Raw genomic sequence first — 20,754 nt, forward strand, 5'->3', positions numbered from 1 at the left:
CACGACAGAAATAAACTTGAAACAAATCAACAATTTTATTTATTATGATTTGAGAAGAAGGACTGAGAGAGATGACATGAACCGAGATCTGTTTTCAATGATTTGAAGGCATCTTCAATATTCTAAATATGCCCACACACAGTTCTAATTCCAGTGTTGGAGCAGGTTAATGAATAATTCTGCCGACAGAAGAGCAATGGTGACCTTCTACAGTGTTGATGATGGAACTTGCTTAAGGAACAGTAGATGGGGATTGGACTAGGTGATGGTTCCACATGAACAGTGTAAAGATCCATGAAGTTACTGAGCAACTCAAGAAATTTGAGGATGGATTTTTGAAACGGTTCTGCATTTAAGCATCCATCACTAAACAGCACCTTAACAATGATGGAACTATAATGAATGGGCATTTGGTGTTGAGGATGAGGACGGGCTCACTTTTAAATCTGGTTTCTCTCAAGGTTTCTTCCTCATGCCACCTCAGGGAGGTTTTCCTTCACTACATCGCCACTGGTTCACTCATCAGGGATGAAATGATCATTACAAACTTGTACATTCTTTTATTCAACTTTCTAATCACTTTGTCTCTGTAAAGCTGCTTTGAAACGCCGTTCATTGTACAAATCTGCCTGGCTTTGCTTTTATAAGAGACAAAACTTGAGCGAAACACAACGTTGGTCTGGTTTTTATTTCTAAAATGATGCCCGAGGAGGAGAAACTGAACATTTATATTCAAATAATAAATCAAATAGAATCATGTTGTACAGTTGTTTTTATTGTTTTCAGTATTGCATGTGCAGGTGGGAATCACAGCAGTCACACATTAGGTCCTGTATTAGTGTCTCTGAGCTGAGCCCAGGTGCTGATTTAGTACGGGTTGTTCATGGCGTGCTCCATGATGGCCATGAGAGCCAGCCAGGTCTCCTGAGCAGTCGGGATGATCTGATCTGCAGGAAGGACAAATCCGTATCGTCCGTTGTCTCTCAGCTCGAAGGTGTAGGAGTACTTGACGCCCTGATCGTAGGCCCAGTCTGTGGTGACTCCACTCGCTTGATCTGAAATTAAACGAGTCACAGATTGTATGTGGAGTACTGACCTTCTACACTATGTATTAGATTGTGTAGGACATCTTTAGATGCTGTATCATGAAATTTTCCCTTCACTTGAACTAGGAGACCCAAAACCTGTTTCAGCATGACAATGTACACAAAGCCAGCTGAATGAAGACCTGCTTTACATGGGTTGGAGTGGAAGATCTCCTTTAACATGATGAACATGATGGCTTCCTCAAATATATCAGTACCTGAGACTCTTGAGGCCGAATGAATCTCCACAAATCTCCACAAAATCTAATAGAACATCTTCCCAGAAGAGTGAAGGTTACTAAAACAGCAAGTGAAGACTAAATGTGGAATGGGATGTTCAAAAAGAATATAACAGTATTTTATTCCTCACTAAGACATCACTGGTTTGTACGGAGACACATGAACTGGGTGAATGATGTGGAATTGTAGAGCAGGACAAGCTTGGCTTGGCTTGATTTGATTTGATTTACTTACAGATGGTGTCGAAAGTGCTCCCATACGTGTACTTAGTGCCATACAGACTCTCCAGATTGCTGGTGGCTTTCAATGCAAGTTCATCCTGCGAATCAAAAGTAAAACCAATTTACCTCTTAACATCTAACCACTACATTTTGCAATTTTTTTTTGTTCTACAGAAATCTCACCAGCTCTGCTTCATCTACGCAAGGAGTGCTGGTGTCACCGTAGGGGTAGAGCAGCATCTGAGAGTAACTGTGGATGGTCAAGAAAGCCTTGAGATTGCCGTGAGACTTAGTGAAATCCACAATAGACTTGACCTCAGACTCAGAGTAAACACTTGGTCCACGGTACGTCTCAGAGCACGGGTTACTGCTGGAACCAGCACCTAATGGGCCAAAGCGATCATCTCAGCCATGATGGTCTTCTGTATGATGTCAATGATGTGAATTGTATATGTTTTATGTACCTCCATATCCTGTTCCCCAGTTCCTGTTAGGGTCGACCCCGAAACACGAAGAACCAGAGTTTATCCTCCTGGTTTTGCGCCACATGCGATTCTAAAATCAAAAATACCACAATCTTTATGTAGAACTCATTTCTAGTGATCAGAGAGTTGAGCGGTATTTTAACCAGAATGCATCATGATTCAGCTAATCAGATTGGATAACATGGAATCAATGATGGACGAATTACACAAAGCATGTAGTTGAGTTAAAGTTGAGCTCCACTCAGTAAAAGTGTCCCTTTAAACTTTCACTAAAAGTTACAGAAGCAAAAGTAGTACAAGTACAAATGATTTTGCTTTCAAATGTACTTAAGTATCCAAAGTACTGATTTATTATAAGTATAATGTTCCTATTATCATTTTTATCACAAGACTCTTAACTCAACTCAGTTTATGTGAAAAGACTCGAATGTGACTCTCAGCACACTGATCTATTAATAGAATGATATTAATGACTCAAACACTGATTGATTTCTATCACAATGATCATGAACCCAAAACCTTCTTTATAACTACTTAAAAAATAATTATGTAAATGAGGTCACGTGTGTTGTGGTGAGTTCGAGTCTGGAGTTTCTTCATCATTTATTCCTCTCTAAATGTTCTGCTTGATGTTGAACTGATGCTGAACTGTATGTTGGTGATCAGTAGATGCACCGAGCGCCGATCAGAACACGTGTAAAACAGAGCGTGCGCTCGACCCTGATTGGTGACTCGCTGCGTGTTTCACCAGTTACGTTTTTTATCCTCATTAATAAAAAGGAACGACTGATTTCACAAAATGTAGTCGAGTAAAAAGTCAAATATTTGACTTTGAAATGTAGTGAAGTTACAGTAAAAATCTCCTTAAATGGAAACACTTCAGTAAAATACAGACATATGAAAAAACCAGCAACAGTTCCACCTCAGTCAAAACTCAGTTCTTTATCACAACACTAAAGAGACTGTGTTCTGCAACATGCTCCTCCTTTGATCTACAACGAAGGCCTGCTTCAAGACTCTTCTTTATTCTGGCACGAAGGTGGTGAAATGAACTTCCACCAGATGTCTGATCTTCAGAGTCACTGGCAGTACTTGAATTCGCATTTAAGCAGCAAAGGATTTTAGAAGTATCAGGACACATGACTGAACTGTTAGAAGAAAGATGGAGGCACACAATTTTTCTCGGATGCCTTTGGATGGGGTAGTATGACAATGTTACTGTGCACCAAGTCAGCTCCATGAAGTTATGGTTCACATGGGTTAGAGAGGAAAGTGAACCATATGCTGACTGCACCCCAGGCCTCCTCACCTCACCTACACTTTACTAACACCTTTGTGGCTGAATTCATCTTCAAAAATGATTTTTCACAAGATCTAGAGGAGGTCATTTTAAGAATAAATGTAGAATGAGACGTTACACATGTCACATGAGACGTCACATAACAATCTTATGCTCAGGTGTTCACAAACTTTGTCCATATAGTGTATTTATACTTATATCTCCTCATCTCCTGAGTATAAGAACATGATGTTTTCTTGAAGACTCACACTGGTGTGGGTGTATTCGTATCCGTCAGGGTTGGTGACAAGCTCCAGGAAAATGTCCATCTTGTCAAGGATGGCAGTAAGAGCGGGGTCACGTCCGTAATCCGTCACAATCTGCGCAAAGAGACACGGATTACAAGCAGAACCAAAACCCTACGCTTTGTTTGGTGGAGAAAATGAACGATTTATACCTTCTTGGCAAACCAGGTTCCACTTGCCGGCGTGATCCACTCTCTGGCGTGGATCCCGGTGTCGATCCAGATCCCGGGGCGCTTTGTACCTCCGGTGCTGAACTACGAGGAGAAACGAGACGGCTTTACAGCTACAAATCACAGGTTTATACAGGTTTAGTATGAAGTCATTAACAGGTAAAAAACAAAAAGGGAATAAAACTAACTAATAAATAAAAAAAGTGCTTGAATGGAAAAAGAAAGATGGATAAAGAGCACCTGCATCGATCTACATATTAGTTTGGGATCAAGATGTTGAATTCTGGATTCTGATTGGTCCAAATGTGTTGATTAGTTTTCTGCAAAAGCTGCAAGTCACAGGTTGACGTAAACAGTGAACTGATGCTGAGATGTTTTGGGGGTTACAACTATTCAGGTGAAACCAGTAGAATATATTTTGATCAACATGAAGATAAACATCTGATACTGTAGGAAACAGCAGACACTCGTACACAATCCATTAAATGATTCAATGATGTGAAGGAACAAGTAGTTTTGAGAAATGTAATTTCGTATTTCACATTTGTACTTTCCTATAATCTCTTCTGTCCTATAGTGAACATGACCAACCTTTAAAACGTTTAATGGACGTCCCTCGTAACTCTGTCCGATCACGATCTTGCTGACCAACTTCGGGTTCTCCTGCACCAACATGTCCATGAAGGTGTTGATCTGAAAAGGATTTGCAATGGGAATAATGAAATTGAATTGTTATTAAAAATATGAATAGATTTTGAATAAATGGTGGCTGTTTGTCTGTATCTAACCTCGCTAAGTGTGTGGTAGTGCTCATAGTCGTACTCATCAGTGCTTCTGGGCTGGAAAACACGAGCTCTCGTCATCTCGCTGCTCCTCATCCAGGACGTCCTGAGAGTTAATAGAGGTGAAAATGTATCGAAAAATGTTCATGAGATTCTATGTCAGGTTAAAGTCATGTGTGAAACTCCACCTGAAGATCCTGGATCATGATCTCATAATGGATCTCATGGTAGCCCAGGAACGCCCTGAGGGCCTGCAGGCTGGGAAAGGGAACACGGACATCCACCGGGAGTGACACCCCAACAGGTTCCCTCCAGAAATCCAGCTACTCAAACACACACACACACACACACACACACACACACACACACACACACACGGAACAGTTAGTTAAACATTGGCCATAGATCAGGATGAAAACTACGTAAATATGAAGCAATGACAATCAAACTCACCCCAAGATCTTTCTGCTCAGACAGATCCTTCAGGAGCCTGATCTCCACCTCATCCTTTGCAGTGATCCGAAAAACCTGGTGTCTGTTAAAGGTCCATGAATTATTTATTATCTTCATTAGATGAGAAATCAGCATTAATACATTTATAAAATGTACTTTATATGTGCTCATGTAAAAAAAAAAACAATACCGCCATCATTATTTCTAATTCTAGCTTTTAGAGTGATCATGTGATCTGGGATCATAAACAGACAGACAGACAGACAGACAGACAGACAGACAGACAGGCAATGACATCAGACAGACATCACTTGTTCCATATAATAGAAATTCTTAATCTGTCTGTGTCTGCTAAATTATCTAATCTGTTTCTGTTTACCGATCTGTCCATCATTTCGTTTGTCCTAATTGTTTGTCTGTATTTGTTACTCTCTCTCTCTCTCTCTCTCTCTCTCTCTCTCTCCACATATGCAATGCATTCGATTCTGCGATCTACATAAGGATAAGTGTAATAAGTGGTATAAGTAAACGCACCCCTCGAATGTCTCCTTGCTGAAAACAGCCACAACCAGAGCAGCCAAAAACCAAAGTCCTCTCATGTTGCCTCTCACTTCTTCATCTGCGCTGCTCATTTATATTTCAGCTCTGGCCACATGACCTTGGGACTGACCTGCCAAACATTCCTTCTGCATAATTTCCCACATTGTTCCTGCGTAGCGCCCAAACACAAGCAGAGTTACAACAGTAGCACTGTGGTTTTTAGTTTGTCTCAGCAAACCAGCCTGTACTTTTTTTCCAAAATCCTTCATTCATCTCTTAAAAGTAAGTCTTTGTGTCAATGAACATCTTAGTGCCATTAAATAACAATTCATTTTGTCATTGTTCACAAACAAGATGGTCGAAATGTTTAGTCGTGTTGTCAGTATGATGGCTCACGGTTTCAATGTTTCCTGATGTAAACTAGCGTTTGGATCACAATGATTAAAAATGCACAAAGATGAATTTTAACTGTACACATGTTTACACATTACTGTATGTGAGATATCGATTGCAAAAGACCAGACAGGATTCACACGTTTACTGTACTGTACAAGTGTTTGTTTGTCTCCTGGTTGTTCCTCCATTTTCAGAAATTGTTTTTCGATATTGTTCTGTCGCCAATTTACGAGATTCACCTTTGACCTATTTTAGAGAACTGGTTGATTATTGGTTGACCTGATGTGAACCAGGGAAGTCATGGCTAAACAGAGAGAGTGTGAGTGTGTTATTGATTGAGAGAGCGGAGCGAGGGAACAGGACACACTTAGATAAGTCTGGGAAACACACCCAATGGTTCATACACTTCTGTTTGACATCAGATGACTCAGGCTTATACAGCGTACAAAGTTCACACACAGATATCGAGCTCATGGCGTATTTACGTTCGTTCAACTCAGATACATTTTTTGTACCTGAAGTATATTTTGCCCACAAAGTCATGTTAGTTCATTGTTTTGACGATGATGACGATAATGTTGATGATAAATATATGCAGTACATCTGTTTTTCTCTACACACACACACACACACACACACACACACACACACACACACACACACACACACAGTGTAGTGCAGATGTTGTACAATATCACTCTCTCCACACCCCACTGACTAAACCACAGTTTCCTTTCAAATGAGAAGTGCACAAATAGACAGCTGGTGAATTGACTGTATGTTGAATTCATAATGTAAACTGTTATAATGAGCTCCACTCTTCTGGGAAGAGTTTTGACTTGATTTTAGGCCGTGGTTGTGGATTAGTTTGTGTTCATTCAGTGAGATCAGACACTGCTGCTGGAGGAGGTGACGAGGATTCAGTTCCTCAGAAAGATGTTCATTGTGGTTGAGGAGATCAGGGCTCTGTGCAGAAAGAAAGAAAGAAAGAAAGAAAGAAAGAAAGAAAGAAAGAAAGAAAGAAAGAAAGAAAGAAAGAAAGGAAGAAAGAAAGAACAGACAAAAACATACAATTATAATGGAAGATGAAACAAGGAAGGAAGGATAGAAATGAATAAAGATAGAAAGGAAGAAAAAGGAAAAATAAGAAAGAAAACCAAATAAAAATTTAATATTGAAATAAAAGACATAATTGAAGGAAGATAGTAACAGGAAAAACATAAATAATAAAAAAAAAGAAAGAAAGAAAGAAAGAAAGAAAGAAAAGAAAGAAAGAAAGAAAGAAAGAAAGAAAGAAAGAAGAATAAAAATAAGGGAAGAAAGATAGAAAGAAGGGGAGAAAAAGAAAGCAAGAAAGAAAGAAAAAAGAAAGAAAGAAAAGTATCAGTAAACATAGGTAAACAACTGGACAACCAACAGACAGACAGACAGACAGACAGACAGACAGACAGATAGATAGATAGACAGACAGACAGACAGATAGATAGATAGACAGACAGACAGACAGACATGATGTTAGACACTTTGTGTGTGTATATTTTATTATTAATGAAAGGTCCTGAGGTCTGCAGCTGAAAGTCTCCACTACACTGAACAATAGGTCCACACTGGAGGACCCGCCCCTCCTCCTCCTCCTCCCCCTCCACGCTCCACCCCCTCCCCTCATTGTCGCTTGTGATTGGTGGTTAAAATGCGATGCTGAGCTCCTATTGGCTGAGAGTTGTACATTGCGAAATAGCGGAAGTGTCCTCGCTTTAACAATGAGATGAGCAGAAGTGCAGGAAAGTGAAAGATCTGCCCTAAATCCTACACCAAACTCATCTCCTCCACCTGGACTATAGTATTATTATTATTTTATTTTAATTTTTCTGTTCTGTCGATTTTATTAATCAGCCCCACCTGACTTTACTAGACCATGGAAATCGAGAAGGAAATGAAAAAGGTGAGTTTATTTCCCTGATCTTATAAATGACCTCTGTATTAATCTTCTGTACAAAAGATCACAGTACAGCACTAAAATCTGAGTTATAGTTAGTTTATAAAGTTTAATATGATGATTAATAAGTGTTTAACGCAGTTTTTGGTGGTTTGGGAAGCGACCCGAGTCATGTGGCCACGCCCTGTAGAGAACCTCTGATCTGAGCACTAATAATCCTTTATTATTAAACAATTAGTCTTTAATTCATGCATAAAAAGTTTAAATATGACTAGTTTATTAACATTGAGTTTAGTATGAACCGGGATACATTCATAAAAGTTCATTATTTACTTATTTTAAAAGATATCGATTCTCTGTATGCTCCCTTTTGTTAAATAGGACACTTTAAAAAGTAAATAAATTCTTTAACTTTTAAGAAAATCATTAGTAAAACAAGATAAAATATACATAAAGATTGCTTTCTTTCTCTATTATTATTTTAAAATATTATTTATAATTTTGATTGTATTTATTTTATAGATAGATCGATAGATAGATAGACAATTGTTCAATACATTGGTTGAATTAATGCCTGGACAATATACACTCACACATTCACGTGTATTCACACCTCAAAGTCACATAGAAGCAATTTACAATATTCCATTCACCTACTTGTGTGTTTCTTGACAGTCGCCGAACCATACACTCTTAAAAAATGAAATAAAATACGGAACAATTTTACATTTATTAATTAAGAAAGCCGTCAAAACCAGTTACTTCCTGTTTCCTCTTACGTTATAGCAGCTATAAACGTACAGCTCGTGTTAAAAACAACATTGAAAACTCACTGAAGACGCTATTGAAAATCTTTGTTATGTAGTGGTTAAAAGTTTAATCTGCGTATATGAAGCGTCGTAGCTCAATACCAACATTAATACAAAACTGTGCTCATATAAACATTTAATCAACATCCTTCTGACCAATCAGAATCCCTGGGGTATAATCTTGCTTCTGAGGATTCATGAGTTTAGGAAACAAGTGGAAGCCTGTTTTGGGGGTGTGACCTGAAGAAGAAAACTCTACCCAAAGCCTATTTGTGGAATTTCAAAGCCTTAATTTTAATATAAAAGCGACAATTTAAAACATGAAAAACACTTAACGTGGCTTAACGCGATAATACGCCATTAAACACATTAATAATAAAGTATACTGTGCTTGGACTGGCAGACTGGCTGAGGTTGGTCTTGTAAAAGAATTGTGTTCTTATCACATTAAGCTTTTTCTATAACTGTTTTCTATGGGAGAAAAAACACGTAACGTTTAATTAAACACGTATTGTTCAAATTCTGTACTTATCTGTTTGCCTGCACATAGTATTCTTTATTATTAATGTGTTTACTGAATTTGGTCTTTTAGAAACGCTGTTTTGTTGCATTGAGCTTCACTAAGCATTTTTTTTCCCCATATTAAGCGTTTTAGAATTTAGAATATTAGTCCCCAAAAAAAATCTGTTGTAACTTGGCCTCAGACTAGCCTAGCGTTTTCCAAAAACTCAAATTGCTAATTAAATAATCCCATTATATAATGATTAATAGCAAAGGACAGAGTTATAATTTCTGATTTCTTTTATTCACCTTGTTGTTGCCTTAAACCTCTTTACTGCTGACATCACTCTAATCCGGGTTTATAATCATGGAGCTGGAGTATAAATATTAAAAGTCACCTTTTTGAAGCTGGCTGTTTGTAGCAAATGGAAAACCTTTGAAAAAAATAATTCAGTAACGAATAATAACTTTAAAACTAATATGACTAATGTGAGGTCTTTCAGATTCTTGGCCGCTCCAGTGACAGACACAACCCGGAAAAACTATCGTTTTTTTGCCAATGGTTCCAGCAATCAACTTTTGGTGCAGATTAATCTGCAAAACCAAAGAATTAGTCTAACTGTAGTTTTTAGGGTGCCATTATTTTTGATCCAGTTGAAAGGCTTGTCTTTATTTCACGTTATTTATAGAAAAGTTTACAGGATTTCAAATTGGCAGCATAGTCTACGACCTAAAGTTTGTGGAAATTTCATTCCGCAGTTAGTCTCCATGTACGGTCATAATGACCTCCAGACTTCTGGGAAGATTTTTGTAGATTTGTGCAGATTCATTCAGCCACAAGGATGTTAGTAAAGTCAGGTACGTATGCAGGTCAGGTGAGGAGGCCTGGGGTGCAGTCAGCGTTCACATTCATCAAGTTCATATTCATATAGCGCGAGATCTTCCACTTTAGCCCGGGTAAACTATCTACCTTGTACATATAGTGTATGCATAACATTGCTTGTGTGAAAAATAAGGTTCAGAGTTATTAACAAGGTTTAGAGCATAAAGATAGAACCTGGTGTTAAAACCAGATGTTCTGCTAATTCCTCCAGGATTTTGGGTTCCTTCATGTTTTCCAAGCAAAGTCATCTGCTCTGAGAATATCGAGAATGTGTTCGAGCCCTCCAGGCTTTCTGCACATCTTTAAATACTTGGCCTTATATAGGCATAGCCGTGTCGGGGCGGCTCGGTGAGCAGGCTGTGAATGATCTGTGTTAAGAACGAAAAAGAAACGTGTGTGTGTGTGTGTGTGTGTGTGTGTGTGTGTGTGTGTGTGTGTGTGTGTGTGTGTGTAGGTTGTTGGCAGACGTACATGTAAGAATGACTGAAATATTAAAACATGGGAGCAGAAGATGACATCAGGACATAAGTATGTAAATGAAGAGACGGCGTGTAGAGATGGAGATAGAACAAAGAGTTGTTTGGGGCAGAAGTAGGAAATCTGGAAAAGTTTGAATTTGGTCGTGGATTAGAGTTACAGAGGGGCGAAAACTTTTTTGGAAATGTTTCAAGTTGGAAATTTTCCAGGAATTTATAGGAATTCATTAGAAATTTGGGGAAATGTATATAAACTGTATCATATACAAACATTTTGTTTGGTCGTAAGCTGACATGCAAACGAATACAGATAAAAAGAAAAAAGTCATTTCTGACATCTCCGCCTCACTGTCCTTCCGGCTGCCTTTTATACACCTCGACGGCTTTGAAGACAGTGATGATCCGCCACTCTGATTGAGCTCCAGCCGTGTCTCGTAAGGACGCCACGCCTCCTCGTTTGATGCACTGGGCTGCGCTGCGCCGCCTCAGCATGCTCCTTCCGCACGCTGCTGATGGTTATGTTTGGAGCGCTTGCCCCTTTAGGCACCTGAGGTGGAGGCCCGTCATCACAATGTATAAAAGTGTACTTAAAAATGCTTAAACTGATGGTATTATTTGCTGCTTTTAGATTGTGTTTGTTCGCACCTTTTTAATTGAATCATCACGATGTCACGAACGAGCTGATTGCTTGACCTGATGCTCGCGAGTCACGACAAAACAGATCCAGTGCGACTTTCCTGAAGTTACAAACAATTTACACAATAGCACTTCATTAAACTCCACCATTTTCACATGATGAAGATTTTACAGTTTTTGCTCACCATGCTGATGTTTCACCTTCAACTTTCATGTGCTTGTGCATCACTGTAGTACTTCCATCCTACACACACTTCGCTTTGCATAACTTATAGGTTACAGTCTTCTTTGTTGCTTTTAATATAAAATCCTCCCGTTGCTTTGGATGACTTGAGACGCACACTTGTTCCTGCTGCCGGTTGAACCTGTATTATCTGCCATTTTGCAAGCGGTCGTGTTATCTTACAGTCACGCCAATCCGTAACTTGAGCAGCCCAACTAATCGATAATGGCATTTGTTGACAGCAAATTTTATAAAATATTTTTGATTGGTTGTTTCAGCTCTACATTACACAAAACATCACCGCCTGATTTTTGTAGGTTGGAGTGCCCATTGTAACAGCTATTACCGTAGAAAAGGGACGAACACATGTGATTTGTAATTTGTAAAAATTCAACAGCAGTGTAGTAGGAATGACTTCAAATAAACTTTACACTTTCTTATCAATGGGAAATTAGTAAAGGCTCCGGGTTACTGATCGAAAGGTTTGGGGTTCAAGCCCAGTTATTGCTAAGCTGCCCCAGAGCAAGGCCCTTATCCTTGGTGCTCCAGGGGCCCTGTATTGTGGCTGACCATGGGCTCTGATCTGAGCTTCCTAATGTTGCTGGTATATGCAAGAAAGAATTTCACTGTGCTGTAAAATATTACATGTAACTTTTATACTTGTTATAGATCATTTTTGTCTTTTTTTCTTTCATTGGCTCGAATTCCACAGTAATTTCCCCAAACCCAAATACAGTTGTTTATTAAGAAGAGTGTCTAACACTTAGCGACTGTGTTGGTAGGTAACCCTGGGCCATGAGATTGGAGCTGGAGCAGCATGCGTGAAATGCAAAGACAAGTGCGAGGGCTTTGAGCTTCACTTCTGGAGGTTTGTATACGATTTCTAAAAGTCTGTTCACAAAGCACTTGTGTAAGTCTTTCTGTATAAAGCAATCTGCCATAAATGTAATGAGACACTCAACACTGCACTGGTTTTTTGATAAATGTTTTATATGCACTTGATGTCTTTAAGTTGTGAAACTGAATTTCCTTCGTTGACTGCTGGTTGCCTTTTATGTGTTAATAGACACCCAGGACACCAAACCAATGCTGTAATCATATTGCAAAATCTCATTTGAAGTTTTGCAGCTTGTAATTTTTTTTGTATGAAGTCCAGTTTCCATTGGTTTCCAATGTAAAAATCCAACCTTTTGACAGTACTAAAGAAAATTATTCTTCTTTGTCATTTTAACAGAAAGATCTGTCGTAACTGCAAGTGTGGTATAGAGGATCACGATGTGCAACTGCAGTCGGAAGAGAACCAGAAAGTGGGGCGGCTTTTCGAGGACACCAAGTACACGAGGCTCATTGCCAAGCTGAAGAAAGATGGAGTGCCCTCGTATCAAGGCAGTGCGCTCACCATAACAATCAGCACTCCTGCTGTGGGTACAGCAGTACCAGTTCCATTGGCCGGTACTGCAGGAATAGTGAGTCCTGCCTATTCCCAAGGTGTCCCCGGCCACGGGGCTCCCTCTGCTTGGGCCATGGGGCTCCCTCTGCTTCGGGCCATGGGGCTCCGACTGCTTCGGGCCACGGGGCTCCCTCTGCTTCGGGCCATGGGGCTCCCTCTGCTGCAGGCCACGGGGCTCCCTCTGCTGCAGGTCACAGGGCTCCCTCTGTCCCCGGCCATGGAGCTCCATCAGTCTCCAGTCATGGAGCTCCCTCTGCTACAGGTCACGTGGCTCCCTTTGTCCCTGGCCAGGTTGCTCCCTCTGCTGCAGGCCACGGTACCCCTGCTATTTCCATTGCAGCTGCTGTCAATCCTGCTGCCGTGGCAGCCAAAAAGGATGTGGTCAGGGCTGTCACCTACGAGTGGGCTCCTCCAGGTGTTGACCAGAAATTGGTAAGAATTCCAGTACTACTGTACAAATGACATGCTTTTATTTAGATCAATTAGAACTAGGCCAGAAAAGAGTTCTGCAGAAGTCTGACATGAATAAATTATCCAGATCTGTTGTTCAGCAAATTTGTGAATCACAGTATTCAAGTGTATCTATGAAACAATATGGTTGTTATATGTTTTGAAACATTAAAAAAAAAAAAAAAAAAAAAAGAGCAACCGCAGCATTGATAGCATTATATATCGATTCCACTTCGAAAATGTTTCCTGGCCTTAAAGATCTTATTCCCGTTCCAGGCTCTGCTTTACATGGAGCTGCTGCCACCGGAGCGGCGGCCTATAGCAGGCACTCAGGGTGCCGATTATCGCAAGAAGCAGATGGCCAAACAGCTCCCCGAGCACGACCAGGATCCAGCACTCTGCCACGAGCTCACGCCTGCTGAAGTCAAACAAATGCAGCAGTATGTGCGCAAGTACAAGGACGAGGCTCTGGGCATCGGAGACCTGACCCTCCCGGAGGAGTTAGGTTCTCTTGCAGGAACCCCTCAGAGCCCTGGAATCGCAAACAAGCCTGGAGGACCCGGGGACCAGGGAACAGCCGCTGTGGGGAAGGTTGGGATCCCGGGGGCAGCGGGGGCTGTAAGCGGGACTGGGCCTGCTGGCAACTACGTAAGGGTTTTTTTTTTTTTTCTTTTTTTGTAACGTATGGCATGAGGAAAAAGGTGATACGGGAGCTGGATTCGGTTATTTTGGTACATATCATGTAAGATAGATTGTAGCATTTGAGAGCTCCTTGCAGAACCTCCTGTGAGTTTGGACAGGTCTACAATCACGTCCCTGACATCCTTTGACAGCTCTTTGGTCTCACTAATGGTGGTGGAGAGGTTTAAATTATAAGTATTATTAGTATCGAATGCAGTCTTTGGATTGGTGAAAGTGAATTTAAAGAAAAAAAACACCAGATGGTTGCTCTCGTTGCTTAAGTGGCCATACGTTTATTTTCTTCTCGTGTCTTTTCATTCTCATAGTTTTTAATGGATGTCAAGTATAGCAAATGGTGCTTCCTCAATTCAACCACCAGATGGAGCCATGGGATGGAGCATTTTCTGATAACACTTGTTTTCTCTCTGCTCGTGGGAAGTTAACTCAGGGTTCTGCATATGACACAGACAGACATGTGCAGACAGACAGACATGTGCAGACAGACAGACGTGCAGACAGACAGAGATGCAGACAGACATGCAGACATCTACTGTGGTGAAGCTGCTCGATGGCAGGACAGTGATGTGTTAGATGATTATCACCACCATGTGCAGGGCTTTTCTTTTCCACACATTGTGGAGCTGATGGAGCAAACGTCAGTGTAAGGGCAGGATGCTCTGTCCTGCTGTTGCTCTGAGACCTGGGGTAGATCCGGTTCCCTCACCCCAAACTTCTCTCTGTTGTTCCCGCAGGCGTGTCATCACTGCCAGGGTGCGATGAAGCGTGGAGACCCGGCGGTTTATGCAGAACGCGCCGGGTTCGACAAGCTCTGGCACCCGGGATGCTTCGTGTGCTGCACCTGCAACGAGCTGCTGGTGGACATGATCTACTTCTTGAAGAAGGGCAATCTGTACTGCGGCCGACATTACGGAGACAGCGAGAAACCGCGATGTGGCGGCTGTGACGAGGTGAGAGAGAGAGTGATAAAAAGGAATGATGATGAGGAGGAGGAAGTGTAAAATATGGGGCAGTGTGGAAACCCAGGAGCTGATCCTAACTTCGGATCATTTTGCATGAATGATGTATGTATGTATATATATATATATATATATATATATATATATATATATATATATATATATATATATATATATATATATATGGGCAAAAGTATTAGGACACACTATTGGCTGCAGTGCCTTTCTATGCCAAGCTACAATATATGGCCAAAAGTTTGTGGACACCCAAGCATAAGATTTGTATTTTCTTTCTGAACATCCCATTCCACATTTAGTCCCCATTTGCCCTTCTAATAAGTTCGACTCTTCTGGGAAGATGTTCCACTAGATTCTTTGGAGATCCGTGCTCATTCAACCATAAGGGTGTTATTAAAGTCTGGTTCTAATGTAGGTGAGGTTCATTCACCTTGATAGAGTTGGTTTCAGAGCAGGGGATCTTCCACTCCAACCCATGTAAAGCAGATCTTCATGGAGATGTCATGCTGGAACAGGATTTGGGTCTTAACATCCAAAGACATCCCAAAAACTATATCTCCAGCTTTATGGTAACAGTTTTTGTGTGTGTGTGTGTGTGTGTGTGTGTGTGTGTGTGTGTGTGTGTGTGTGTGTGTGTGTGTGTGTGTGTGTGTGTGTGTGTGTGTGTGTTTCAGCTCATCTTCAGTAATGAGTACACTCAGGCTGAGGGACAAAACTGGCATCTGAAGCATTTCTGCTGTTTTGACTGTGATTGTGTTCTGGCTGGAGAAACCTACGTCATGGAGAACGACAAGCCGGTGTGCCAACCCTGCTACATGAAGAACCATGCTGTGGTAAAGAACACATGCACAAACACACACACTCTTTCTCTCATTTACACACTTACCCTCATACACACACTTAGACACTTGTGCTCATTTACACACTAATGCATATACACACACTCACACACACATGTACAAACATACACACACACACACATGGTCCCTTACTCTCTTTCACACACACACATGGTCACTTACTCTCTTTCACGCATTTACCCACACATACTTTCTTTCTCACACACACACACCTTTATTTTTACACATGCATACACTCTTACACATTCTCATTTATACACACACTTATTCTATCTTTTACACACACACACACACACACACATATACATGCACTTAGTTTAGATTTTTCTTCCTTTTTTTTGTCTAACAATTCTATTGATTTGCATCTCCTACCTGTGTGTGTGTGTGTGTGTGTGTGTGTGTGTGCGTACGGATATTTGACTGACAATCATATTGTGGTGAAACATTTAACTTGCAAATCATTCGTCTCTTTGTGCTTTCTGAATTTGATTTGGTTTTTTATGAGGAAACGTTTTATCCTGGGATGTGATCAGGTTTAGTGTAGATCTGATCTGGGTTTAGTGTAGATCTGATCTGGGTTTAGTGTGGCTCTGATCAGGGTTTAGCGTAGATCTAATCTTTCTGATACATCACTGGTACAAGTCCCTGTGAATTAACCGTTGCCATAGAAACCATATTGCGTTCATGTAAACCTATGAATCACGCAGGATTCAATAGTGGCATGTTGTAAAGTGTGTGTGTGTGTGTGTGTGTGTGTGTGTGTGTGTGTGTGTGTGTGTGTGTGTGTATTTGCAGCACTGCGTGTCGTGTAAGCAGCCGATCGAGCCCGAGGCTCAGCGCGTGTCCTACGGCGAGCACCACTGGCACGCCGGGCCTCAATGTTTTCAGTGCTCGGGCTGCTCCAAGTGCCTCGTGGGTCAGCGCTTCATGGCCCTGCAGGGGAAACTCCTCTGCTCCGTCGAATGCAAGAAGAAGGTCATGGTGTCTTAGAGAACATCTCCAGAGCTCCACAACCACGAAGTTCTGCTTTCATAACCACTTTAAAACCACTGTCTTCCTCATACTTTACAACGAGCACTTCATTATTTTTCATTTCCATTCTGCTGTAGCTGAAGAACGTTAACGTTCTCACGCATTCTTCAAAGCCGTGGCTTTGCATACAGGAGCCTGCAGGTAGGCAGCGAGACAGTAAATGTAAATCAGCGAAGAAGAGACGGATCGCAATCGGGAACAGAATTCCTCAGTATTACACCAAGTCCAACCCTTCCACATGTTTGTCTTTATTTCACTCAAAATCGCACTTTATTTCGATTTCTTTTCTAATTCTGGCTTTGTAACAAAATAAATAATATGCAAGAGAATTTGTTGGTCCTTCTTTCCTTTTTTATGTTCCTGTTTAAAACGCTTAACTAACTAGCCTAGCGTGCTCTGTGAGTTTAGCATGATCATGCGTAGGAATAAAGATCAGTGATCTTTGGAAGTCGGGAATCTGGGCTGCTCCTGCGAAACGACCCAATTAATCACGTAGCATCGAAAGTCCCGGAAATACCATTATTCCTATTGTTATTTTGGCATTGAAATCGTTTTTTTTATTCATTTGGCATGTTGCTAATCTAGCGTTCGTTTGCTAACAGGGATAAACAATGCAAACAATAAGAACTGTATCATTTTAAACGCTGTCAGGTTCCTTGGGTGCGAAACAGAACTGTATATTAGTACACAAATAGTGTGTACATCAATCAGCCATAACATTAAACCCACTGCCAGGTAACATGAACAAAAATTTCATAATCAGTTCAGAAAGTTTGTGTTGGAAGCAGGAAAAATGGGTGAGTATAAGAAGCTGAGCGACTGACAATGGCCAAGTTTTGGTGTTTAGACGGCTAACATTTAGATTTACAGTATTTAGCAGACGACCTTGTGCAGAGTCTTGTTTTGAAGTCTCTATCGATGAGTAAATGGACACCAGTTCACTTACAATATCATTATGACGATATGATTAGGATACCATCAGCCTGTAATCCTGTTGGGCAAAACAACAACCCATAATGATGAAAAAAGTTTGTTTAAGGTTGTTGCAAATTTATTACAAATAAAAAAATTACATGTACATACGTTTTCACAGCCTTCGCCATGACAATCAAAATTTAGCTCATGTGCATCCTGTTTCCACTGATCATCCTTGGATGTTTCTACAGCTTGATTGGAGAACACCTGTGGTAATTTCAGATGATTAGACATAATGTGAAAAGCCACACACCTGTCTACAGAAGGTCCCACAGCTAACAGTGCATGTCAGAGCACAAACCAAGCCATGAAGTCCAAGGAATTGTCCGTAGACCCCCGAGACAGGAATGAATTGAGTTACAGACAATAAAATAAAAAGGGAAAATTAGTTCAAGTGTTTTAAGAAGAAGTGGGTTTTTACTCATTGTTTGAAGAAAAGCAGTGACTCAGTTGTTCGGACACAAGTTCATTCCACCACCTTGGTACCAGAAGATAAAAGAGTGTTGATGTATACCTACATCCTGCCCTGAAGCCATGTCCACACTAATACGTTTGAAAACGCATATACTGTATATATTTTGTTTTTAGTTTTTTTTTGCCCTGCGTCCACACTGAGATGATGTTTTAGTGAAGAACATAGTTTTTTGAAAACGCTCTTCAAAGTGACGGAAGAAGGTGCTGGACCATGTATGGCTTTGTAGGCAAGCTTTGAGGTTTGAATTTGATCTAGAAGCCAGTGGAGGGAGCGCAGCACCGGGGTGGTGTGGGAAAACCAAACAAATGGGGTTCAGAGCAGTGCTTGAATTGAGTCAAGTCTTATTGGGGGTCCCCAGTTGTTGGTGTTGTGTAATTCATATATCTTTCACTAAAATAATGCTTTATGGTGGGTCCTGGATCCCTCAGCCCCCCTCAATTTGAGGACTGGTTCAGAGGTAGATCTCTAATCAGTGGGGTGCAGCAGTTAGGTCTTGAAATGACAAGAGACTGAACAAGTACCTGAGCAACCTGTGTGGCTAAAAATGTCCAAATCCTTCTGATGTTATAGAAAAGAAACCGACAAAAACCTGTCACGTGTGAGGAAAAGGACAGTTGATTGTCCATGGTTACCCCAAGGTTGCGAGCAGTGGCAGAGGGGGAGATCAGAGAGTTGTGTATGGATATTGTAAGACTGGTATGAAGTGGTTAGTACCCACTACAAAAAGTGCTCCTTGAAAAGGAGACCTGAAGAACAGATGATGATGGGTGCTCCTGGATCATTGATTCAGAAGTCTAGCCTGTCTGGTGAGATCCCATCAAAGATCTAGCTGGAAAAGGTAAAGGCTTTGATAGACAGCAGTCACAACACAGTATGTCACAGCTTTCTGCATATGGAGCTGTGAGGTTGCAGAGCCGTTTGAGAGCACATGTTGGGACCCTATACTCCACCTCAAGTTTCTACAGTGGAAGAAGGTTTAATGAATCATGTTTTCTTGACCATCATATGAATAGTCGAGTGTGTGGAACATGACAATGTTCAAGGGGTTAAAAGGACCTCCAAATTCTCCAAATATCAGTCTGATCAGGAGTCTGTGGGGCATGCTGAACAAGCAAGTCTGATCCTTAGAGATCTCCATCTTGCAACTTAGAGAACTTTCAGGCACACTGAGGATCTACAAATATCAGACTAACTACAGTACCTTTAGATGGCACTAGATGGCACATTTCTCCATATAAATCTCTGGAATTTTTTTGCTTACACACCAAGTGCAGCATAACTTTCCACAGGCCTTCCATCTTCAAGTAATGTTCAGAACTTACATGGTCTCTCCAAAAGTTTCTCCCGATGTTTCTAAGAAGGTAACTTGATTTCATGAGAAAATATAATTACAATAATATATACTATATATATATATATATATATATATGGTCTTCCTCAGTGTAAGAACTGTCCTTGTAGTGGTGATACATTGGTGGTAAATGGTTGTACAGTGCTGCATTGTAAATTCTAGCAGAACCCTTGACACTGGAGTCACACACTCCAGAGATGCTTTCACCCCATCATCAGGCGCTCGTGGAAAAATAAAAGGCAAGCACGGTATGTTTGTGTTTGGCCACGAATGTGGAAACCCGCACAATTCTAGGAAGCCCGCTTCTTATAAGCTGCTATTGTTTTTTAGGGGCAGCCGGCTGAGGAGTGTGACGCCATTTCCTGTCACCTTACCTCTGTGTGTGTGTGTGTGTGTGTGTGTGTGTGTGTGTGTGTGGAGAACACTACGAGGCTTGCCCTTCAGCCCCAGTCCCCTCAGATCACCCCATATACTCCAGGGCGGAGTTTTCCAGGAGGGAATTCTTTCCTTCGATGTCATCCGCCCACTGATTTGCATGGTGTTTTCCATGCCAGGCGCAATAACACACACACACACACACACACACACACAGAGAGCAGAACTCACTTACCTTCCCGCTTCAGCTGCTTTGCTCTCAGATTAGATGATGTGCTGATTTGCCTGTGGTCTTCTCGGGCGACGAGAACCAGGTGCAAAAGCTTTCTGCCGTTTAGCGCCGTGCTAGCGCTGTAGCAATGCTAGTCAAGGCCCAAACACAAATACACACTTTTAGCTAAATGATGGGGAAGAAATTTGCTCGCTGTTCCAAAAACCTGGTTGTAATATAATAATCCGAAACATAGATTGGTTTCAAGACACTTAGCATAAAGTGGCTGCAGAAATGAATCCTGATTGGTCAGATGGAGTTGCTACATTTTCTCGAGCGGTAGCTTGTTGCAGTCCAGATTTACATTTTGTTTACGCTCATTCTCGCATTGTTTCTACGAAAGGATTCTTCAGGGTAAGAGGATTTGAGACATACTCAGGAGAGAGGAATTCATGCTCTGTTGTTACTTTGCACACAAC

General features: G+C 41.0%; 2 protein-coding genes across 2 annotated transcripts; one reads left to right on the top strand and one right to left on the bottom strand.

The window, feature by feature from the left end:
- Positions 1-754: 754 nt before the first annotated feature.
- LOC124386147 (carboxypeptidase A1-like) lies at positions 755-5,709 on the bottom strand. Its single transcript, XM_046849798.1, is given in 12 exon segments — positions 755-1,055; positions 1,560-1,644; positions 1,730-1,929; positions 2,011-2,101; positions 3,580-3,690; positions 3,768-3,869; positions 4,377-4,478; positions 4,574-4,651; positions 4,653-4,673; positions 4,756-4,890; positions 5,021-5,102; positions 5,555-5,709. Coding segments are annotated over 12 exon segments (1,293 nt in total). The 5' UTR covers positions 5,653-5,709; the 3' UTR covers positions 755-867.
- A 1,974-nt stretch (positions 5,710-7,683) lies between these two features.
- On the top strand, positions 7,684-17,217 carry tes (testis derived transcript (3 LIM domains)). Its single transcript, XM_046849799.1, has 8 exons — positions 7,684-7,898; positions 12,203-12,288; positions 12,655-13,010; positions 13,172-13,302; positions 13,597-13,968; positions 14,754-14,969; positions 15,671-15,829; positions 16,652-17,217. The coding sequence occupies exons 1-8, from the start codon at positions 7,872-7,874 to the stop codon at positions 16,844-16,846; spliced, it is 1,542 nt and encodes a 513-aa protein (XP_046705755.1). The 5' UTR covers positions 7,684-7,871; the 3' UTR covers positions 16,847-17,217.
- Positions 17,218-20,754: the final 3,537 nt, after the last annotated feature.

The sequence above is a fragment of the Silurus meridionalis genome, chromosome 5, assembly GCF_014805685.1.
Source record: "Silurus meridionalis isolate SWU-2019-XX chromosome 5, ASM1480568v1, whole genome shotgun sequence".
Lineage (NCBI taxonomy): Eukaryota > Metazoa > Chordata > Actinopteri > Siluriformes > Siluridae > Silurus > Silurus meridionalis.